This window comes from Pipra filicauda, unplaced genomic scaffold (genome assembly GCF_003945595.2).
Source record: "Pipra filicauda isolate LSUMZ 115617 unplaced genomic scaffold, ASM394559v2 scaffold167_size3244652_pilon, whole genome shotgun sequence".
Lineage (NCBI taxonomy): Eukaryota > Metazoa > Chordata > Aves > Passeriformes > Pipridae > Pipra > Pipra filicauda.
In genome coordinates this window covers 1,894,600-1,903,285 of record NW_024104184.1, presented here as the reverse complement: position 1 = coordinate 1,903,285, position 8,686 = coordinate 1,894,600, and the positions used below count along the sequence as shown (strand labels likewise).

The 8,686-nt window shown below is 46.8% G+C and overlaps 1 protein-coding gene and 1 long non-coding RNA gene across 2 annotated transcripts; one reads left to right on the top strand and one right to left on the bottom strand.

Moving 5' to 3' along the window:
* Positions 1 to 532: 532 nt before the first annotated feature.
* Positions 533 to 1,656, bottom strand: CCDC71L (coiled-coil domain containing 71 like). Its single transcript, XM_027731941.2, has one exon. It carries the CDS (start codon positions 1,551 to 1,553, stop codon positions 702 to 704), a length of 852 nt encoding a protein of 283 aa, XP_027587742.2. The 5' UTR covers positions 1,554 to 1,656; the 3' UTR covers positions 533 to 701.
* Positions 1,657 to 1,924: 268 nt separating this feature from the next.
* LOC113993633 lies at positions 1,925 to 8,266 on the top strand. Its single transcript, XR_003542718.2, has 4 exons — positions 1,925 to 2,076; positions 6,426 to 6,701; positions 7,373 to 7,502; positions 7,688 to 8,266. It is a non-coding gene; the product is annotated as an uncharacterized LOC113993633 (long non-coding RNA).
* Positions 8,267 to 8,686: the final 420 nt, after the last annotated feature.

Below are 8,686 nucleotides of genomic sequence, written 5' to 3'. Positions count from 1 at the left end.
AGGTGCTCCATAGAAACAAATACTTAGTTCAACTAGAAAACTTTAAAAATGACTTTAGATACAAAAGTGTAACAATTATACTGCGCAATACATCTTTATATATCACTAAGCCCATGAAATTATAATTAAAAAAAAGTTTTTGCACCATCAAGAACAGCCACAAGTCCTGAACCTCCATTCTTTATGCATCCTTTATCAGAATAAACTGAAACTTGGGAATGCTTGGGATTCAAAATACCCTGAGCACATACTAGTGCAACACCACAAAGCATACATAATCCATCAGAAATGGGGAAGGGAGGGAGAAGGGAAAAAATAGCAAGAATTCAGATGGTGCTTTATTATACAAGCATGAAAGTAAGTTCCTTTGGAAAATAACTTCTTGGGTGGACTTCTGGACCAGTGAGGTAGCCCAATGGGAGAGAAAAAAAGTGGAAGTGGAACTTGGTCCCCATGCGTGATACCTGCCAGACGGTCCCAGCCCGGGGCGAGGCTGGGGCCCGGCAGGCCGCCCCCCATACGGCGGGGGGCCCGGCAGGCCGCCCCCCATACGGCGGGGGGCCCGGCGCCGCCCGAGCGGGCCATAAAGTGCTGCAGCAGAACACGATCCAGACAAAAGCAATGTAAACAGGTGACTGATACCGGTCTCTTTGTCCGCACCGCGGCCCAGGTAAGGCGCGGGGAGCGGGGCCCCCGCGGGCTCAGGACGGCGCCACGGGGAAGCGGCGCACCCGCACCACGGGGGACAGGTCCACGCCGAGGATCCGCTGCGCCCGCCGCCGCACCGCCGCCAGGCTCCGCCGGCTCCACACGCTGCCCCGCACACGGATGGTGGGGAACGTGGTGAGGCGGGGGGTGGCCGCCTTCCAAATCTCCTCCAGCGATCTGCCGCCGAACGGCTCCCAGGCGGCCGCCGCCGGGCTGCCCCGCTCCCTGTCCGCCTGCTCGCCCGGCGGCTCCGGCGCCTCCGCCTCCTCCTCCTGCCCCGCTGCGCGGGGGCCACCGACCGCCGAGCGCTGCCTGCCCCGCTCCCTCCTGCGGCGCCGCCGCCGCCGCCGCCGCTTGGCGCTGCCGCCCGCCGCCCCGGCCCGGCGCTTGGCGTCGGCGGCCGGGAGGCGCCGCTTGCCGGCGCGGCGGCGGGGCCGCTCCGAGGGCGGTGGCGGGTCGGGGACGACGGCGCGGCAGGAGGAGTATCCGTAGACGTCCTTGCTGCGGAGGATGACCGGGGAGAACTCGTGCTTGAGGCTGCAGAGGAAGTTCCACAGCTCCGAGTCCGAGCTCATAAACTCAGTGGACTTGGGCATGAAGAGCTTGAGGGCGTCGCCCAGCGCCTTGGTGCCAGCGAAGGAGACCTGCGAGCGCGAGTACACAACTTTCTCCGCTTCCCCCTCCAGCCCCCAGGCGGCGGCCGCCGTTTCGCCGCCAGCTGCCCCTGCCGCCGCCGCCGCCGCCGCCGACCGGGCTCCCGCCGCCGCCGCCGCGGCGCTCCCCGCCTCTGGGTTCATCTTCCCGGCTCCTCTCTCCAGTGCCGCCTGCTTCCTATTGCGGGTCATGGAGGCAGAGGGACGGGGTGGCGGGACAGACGCCGAGAAGGCAGCGCGGACGCAGCGCCGAGAGCACGCTCCGGCCGCCGCCGGGCGCCCGCCGGGTGTGAGCGACGATCGATGTCCTGCGCCCAGCACAAAATGGCGCTTTAAAGTCCCGGGCGGGGCCTGCGCGCGCCCGCCCCCCCCGCGCCGCCCGTTGGCCCGTTCGAAACGCGTCGGGCGGGCCCGGCCCCGCCCCGTCGGGGGCGGTGGCCGCGGGGGGCGGCGGGGGGGCCCCGGAGCCTCGGGCCCCCACAGCGGAGGTACCGCGGGGCTCGGCCACCCCGGACCTCAGCGCGACGCCGAGCCCCGAGCGGAGGTACCGCGGGGCTCGGCCACCCCGGACCTCAGCGCGACGCCGAGCCCCGAGACCCCCATCCCCGGTAGGGTGTCCCAGCTGGCGGCCCCTTCCCGCAGAGGAAGGGCGTGACGGTCCCGCGTGGCGGGGCGAGCTCTGAGCCGTGTGCCGGCGTCGCGCCTCGCTTCGAGGGTGAGCATCCTCACAGGGAGGTCGACGAAGGTGGTTTGGTGACTGAAATATGTTTGAGTAAGGGTCTGGTTGGACACTTTGATGGGCAAGCTCCCTGGAGGAGGAACCATGAATATACTGAGTGAAATGACAAAAATAGGTCGACAGACGTGATACAGTGAAGTCCTTCACATGATATTAAATACATCCATCCTGTTGCAGTGGGTTTTTTTTAACATGAACCTGTAGGCCGGTCAGTCAACAATATCATAAGTCACAGAATCACAGAACAGTGAAGCTTGGAAGGAACCTCTGGAGGTACCTGGTCCAACCTTCCTGCTCAAGCAGGGCCACCTAAAGCAGGTTATCCAGGATCATGTCTAGATGGCTTTTGAACATCTCCAAGGATGGAGACTCCTCTCTCTGATGACGACTGATAGGACTTGAGAAATCGGAATGAAGCTGCATCAGGGGAAGTTCAGATTTGACATCAAGAAAAAGTTCTCTGAGAGGGTAATTGGTCACTGGAACAGGCTCCCCAGCAAAACGATCACAGCACCAACCCTGTCAGAGTTCAAGGAACATCTCAGTCATAGTCTTTCTCATATGGTTTAGTTTTAGGTATTCCTGTGAGGAGCAGAGAGTTGGACTCTGATCTTTGTGGGTGCTTTCAATCTCTCTGGGCAACCTGTGCCAGGGCTCGGTCACCCTCACAGTAAAAAGGTGTTTCCTGATGCTTGGAAGGAACCTTCTGTGTTTTGGTTTGTGCCCATTGCCTCTGGTCCTGTCACTGGGCACCATAAGAAGAGTCCAGCTCTACTCTCTCTGCTCCTTCCCTTCAGGTATCTGTGTACACTGATGAGATTCCCCGAGCCTTCTCTTCTCCAGGCTGAACAGTCCCAGCTCGCTCAGCCTTTCCTCACAGGAGAGATACTCCAGCCTCTTCATCATCTTTGCAGCCCTTTGTTGGACTCTCTCCGGTGTGTCTATGTTTCTCTTGTACCGAGAAACCCAGAACTGGACTCCAGGTGTGGCCTCACCAGCACTGAATAAAGTGGAAAGATCACCTCCCTCAAGCTGCGAGCAATACTTTGCGTAATGCAGCCCAGGATACTTTTCCCCTTCTTCGTGGCAAGGGCACATTGCTTGCTCATGTTCAACCTGGTGTCCACCAAGACCCCCAGGTCCTTTTCTCCCAAGCTGCTTTCTGTCAAGACTGAAATATTTACACCATCAGTGGAATTGGCTTGATATCCCAACAATGCGTGTCCCAAATGAAGCAGTAAAAACTTGCACTGGTTGAGCCCTCTGAGAGTCACCACCTCTCTGAATCCACATCAGCATTTCTTCCTGCACAGGACTGCTACAATTGCACAATTTTGTCAGCTGTTGTGAAATCCCATGATCCTCTAGATCATGCTGTCCAATACTTCAGAGATTGCTGTCATAAGGAGAGTGTCCTGTTAGGTTCTTGGATTGTTGCAATTAAACCAGAGCTCTTTCCAGCACCCAGAACAGCAAGGTGTCAGGAAGGACAGCGATGGTTTAACCTTTCACTACAGATCCTGCTGGGGGTTTGATTAGACCCCTAACTAATTACTTTCTCTCAGCATTGGTAAAGGGTGAGGAATAACATTTTTCTTCATAGACAGTCTTTGTTCTGTAATTAATCTTTCAGTTTAGGATAGGGAAATCTTTTATTCTCAACTCATCAAGAACTTAAATTGGAATGTCTAGAAATCCAGTCAAGTCGGAGGCAGAAATTCTGCGTAAGAAATTATTCCTTATTGCCAGTGGAAATAATTAATTTTCTTCACAGTATAATTCAACCTGTGTTCATGGGAAACTCAAGAATATTAATCCAAATAACCATTTAGAGTGGATATTAACAAAGATATTTTAAATCTTCATGAGGACAATCTCGAGGTATAGCCATGTTCTAAATCAGCTTTATAAATGACCTATTTTTTAAAAGGAAACCTTTTCCAAAATGACGGTGTTAGTGCCATTTTTAATCAGATTCATTTCACAGCATCCTGTGCTGTAAAGCACAGTCATGTAGCCAGATTGGTTTAACTGAGGGAGATGTCCTATGAAGCAGAGAAAGCCCCGAGCTGAAAGCGTTAGGGACAGGCATCTCTTGATCCAGCGATGCTGCTGTTAGTCACACTCTGGTGTATGAGGGTTGCAGCCACGAGGTCACCACAGCTTAGCAAGTGGCTCATCACTTGGACCACAAGAGCTGACCTGTGCTCACATTCTCAGTGGCAGGAGCTATCAAACTATCCAATTCAGCAGCTCACCTGACAAGAGGGCTCTCGTTAAACTGCAGAAATCCAGTTGCCCATTGGCCATAACCTTTTTTCCAGAAATCACAAACATTTCTGGCATATGACTCAAAAATCATGGAGACAGAGACAGGGATTTTTCAGCAAGCAGTAAATGAGTCACTATAACTATAAGTGAAAAGAGAGATCAGCACATTTTTGTCTTATCAGAATTTATTCATTATTTGGATTTTTTTGCTTCCAGGATGGACAATACCATTTTAAGGCATGGGATATAATCTCACTTTTACAACTTCATTATGAGTTTTCTGCAGCGTAACACTCTCGTTTTTATACCCTACAAAGTCAACTCAAGAAAATCCACAGTAATTGGCTGTCTTTTAGTAATTTCCAATAGCTCAGTACAGTAATAACGATGATAATAAAATTAATAATCCTTTGGAAGTGTATAGCTCTTCATTTCAATCATACTACATCTTATAAGCATTAATTATCACTCACAGTACTCATGAGTTATATAAGTAAATATTGCCTTTCCTTAATAGATGAGTAAAATGAAAAAGTGGATCAAAATGGCTTGACTAAGATGTGTAGACTCGATTACTTAATTTTCTGTAGATCTTCTAACAATCATTATTCTAAAAATACAGGAAATGTCTACATTGGAACAGAGAGGAGTAAAAAAAAACCCTGTAATCTTTGTTCTCAATTATTTGTTAGAATTTCTTTTCTTTATAGAATTCTTGAGAATGACGAGTGAAGTAGCAATTGAGATATTGGTACATTAATTGCTACACAACAAGGACACTTTACTTTTTTTAAAAATTCCTTTCTAGTACCACAAAAACTCACAGGTAACTGACAATTATTTTAAATGCTAACAATCTTATGATCCCACCATTTTGAGTCCTGTTGATGAATCCTAAAATTCTGGATATTAAGTCGCACCACTTATGCTGCTGGGACTTTTCCTCCAGCATACTTATGCTCTTCTACCCAGATCAGTAAGAACAGGCTTACTGTCCAATGTCTTTTCCTAATATCTTTACCTCTGCTGTTGAGAGGTTGCATTAACTGGCAGCCTGCTTCAGTTAATTTGATTCCTAAATGTCTTTAGCATACTTTCAGGAAAGTTTGCATGGCAGTGCAAACATGACTCCACATCCATTAGCAACTAAACTTCAGATGTTACCCAGTAGTCATCAGGTTCCTGTGTCTGAGAAGTGCTCAGACAAGCACTGGCAAAATTCCTGAAAATACTTTAAAAAACAGACAAAAGCAAATAATTTACAAGAATATAGTTTCTCAAGCAGTTATTTGAGGAAAAAAATGCAGAATCACTGTGTGTAGAAATCACAGCTGCAGTCAAAAAGGGAAATAGGGTGTTAGGAATCACTGTGGAAGGGATAGAAAGCAAAACAGAAGAGAGCATTCTGCTGAATGCAAGTCCATTGTGCCTCCAGGAATCTTGAATACCGTGCATTTCTAGTCTTACCATCTCTAAATGAATATAGCAATGATACAAAGAAGGGCAACTGGGATGAGTAAAAATATGGAACAGCTTCTCTATGAGAAGCGATTAAATAGGCTAAGACTCTTCAGCTTGAAAAAAACAGATGGCTGAGGATGAATATGATAAAGGTTTATAAAACTGTGATAGTACAAAGAAGGCAGATAAGAAATTATTATGTCTTAGTTTTCATAATCTAAGAATGACAGAGAAGCAGATGAAGCTATAAAGCAGAAAACTAAATGACCAAAAAGACATGCTTTTTTTTTTTTTTTCTGATGAATCATAATTCCTCTGTGGAACTCATTTTCCAGCGAAGTTGTGGGTCCCAAAATGGAAAAATGTACCCTAGTACATTTACAGGCATTACAGAGCACACCATTCAAAATGATTAGACATGACTGGAAGAAAAAAAATCCACCAATAACTGTTGCACATGAAAACCTTGGGCTCAGAAAGGGCATAAGCCAAGGTCTAGGAAAGGAAGGAAGAATATATCTAGGGAAGTAATTCTCGATGTTTGCAATATTCTCACATATTTTCCCTAACCTTCCTCTTCTGGCCTCTAACAGACACGGAAGCTGGACTCGGTGGACCCTGGAACTGGGCATCAAAGCCGGTTGTACTCTATGGACCTGTTAGAATACGGAAGAGGGCATCCACATCAATTAAATATAGTATTTCTCTCCCAGAGCTTTACTGTTTCATCAGCTTGCAGCAACTAAAGAACATATTCTTGAGATAAAAAGTAACAAAGCATTTGCAGAGAAAGAAATGCAGAGGTTACAAAATCCACCAGCAGCCAAGAACCACACTCTGGCAGGGGCACAGCAAGGACTGAGCCTGAGGTAAAGTGTATTCCACTGGCTCTGATCATTACATACTCATTATTCACATTGTCCATTGCTTCAATACAATTTCAAAATAGTCTTTCAAAATGATGACTGGCTACATCAGAGGGGAAGAAAGGATTTTTTTTAAATAAGCTTTTATTTTAATAGCATTCATTGTCAGTAATGTTTGAAAGAAGAAAACTTCTCTAACATATTTTAGCAGAAGACTTTGGTACATTCAAAAAAACCCCGAAGGAAAAGTAAAAATAAAAATACACAAAGAAGCATGCGTTGTGATACAGAGAGCACTGCTGGAAGATATTTCAGCAGAGGCTGTTTAACATTTAACTTTTTTCACATTCTGGGAAGTTATCTGTATGTGATGCACATAAATATACAAACTCTGCATCACTTGTCTTGTCATTGCCTGCCCTACAACTGAAAAATGCTGATAATAGCTGTGTCTGTGGTCACTACAGTCTTGAGGGTCAGTAATGGTCTCTTGGTCTAAAACATTAAGAAGCCCTTGGGTTTTACATCCAATGTGAAAACTTTTCTCGCTAATCCTGTTTTTATTTCATCTTATTTTTCTCTTATGCCTTTCAGTCCATCTAAGCCTTCTGTTTTACCTCTCCTGTTGGCTTTGATCGTATTATTACCAAATGTTCTATCTTTTCTACTCCTAGAGTAGTTCACGGGATGTTAACGTTACTGTAGACAAAGTAACACTAACCACTGTGCCATCTTTGGAAAGTCAGTGCAAAAGAGACATGCTGAGACATACATTGTATTGTCTTCACCAAGTAAGTTGGTAAGGTGAGTAATCAAATAGTGGAACGTGGTGTATGTAGAGAATGCAGGTTTTGGAAACTGAATATGCTAGACTAAGGGGGAAAAGCCCCCCCCCCCCATTCTGATTATACAATAAATGCTTCCACAGATTAGATTATTTCACAATACCTATTCCAATTTCTTTTGTGTTCTTACCTATTTCATTCTAGGACAGCTTCCAAATAAAGCTTCAGAAGGAGGACTGAGCTCTGCACTCCTCAGGCTGCTGGGAGTGCCTGGAGCCTTTCACTGGAGCGAGAGCAGTGGGAGGTGGTCTCCTAGCCTGCAGGAGACGGGCCATTGTTGAGAAACTGTCACCATGAGAAGATGTCACCAGGGTGTGCAGCAACACAAGAAAAAATGTTTTTAAGGGAGATTGTACATTCGACCAGATTACACAGAGAGGTGTTCAGAAACCTACTGTACACAGTCCGGGCAGCCTCCTTTTTCTGACCCTGCTCTGAACAGTGGCGTTGGAGAAGATGATTGCAGGTGTCCCGGCAAACCTCCACAATACTGTGAATCTATGGTTCCATTGACAGAAAAGGCAAAGCCTTTTTTTCCCTTTTTCTTCTTTTTCTTTTCATCTTCTTTTTTAAAATTCTGGTTTCTGCTGGTATAATTTCTGCTGGAACATTCTCCTTCCATTTCTTCAGTTACTTTCTGTCTAAAATATGTTCCTTACTGTAGATCCTTCAAATGATAATCCTCATTTATAAAACAGAAATATAATCTCGACTACTTTCCAATATGGGACCAAGTGGTGTGTTTTCAGTATTATCAAAGGTGTAAAATGTGTCAGTCTAGTACTGCTTTCTGAATATAATTCCAGCATAAGAAATATGTTGCTCAAGAACATGGTTCTCACACATCACAGACCATGTCATCTTGGAATATTGATCACACTGTTTCCTGAGGCACCCTATTTAAAGTACCGTCACTGTTAAAACAAATGTGAATTTCATTCACTTGTCTCAAACCAGACATTTTTTAAAGCCTACTAGCAATTATTTAATAACCTTATTAATTAAATCTTATTTCTTGATACCGTGTGGCTGAGCACGTCAGCTCAGGAATTCTTTTCATGATACCCTCCAGCCTGTGCTGCCGTTTTCCTTCCTACCAGATGAGCTGACAGGACAAATTCACTCCAGAACAGAGGGAGCCGC

Excerpts from the sequence above, each read along its gene's own strand:
- CCDC71L (XM_027731941.2), bottom strand. The coding sequence starts at position 1,553 with ATGACCCGCAATAGGAAGCAGGCGGCACTGGAGAGAGGAGCCGGGAAG.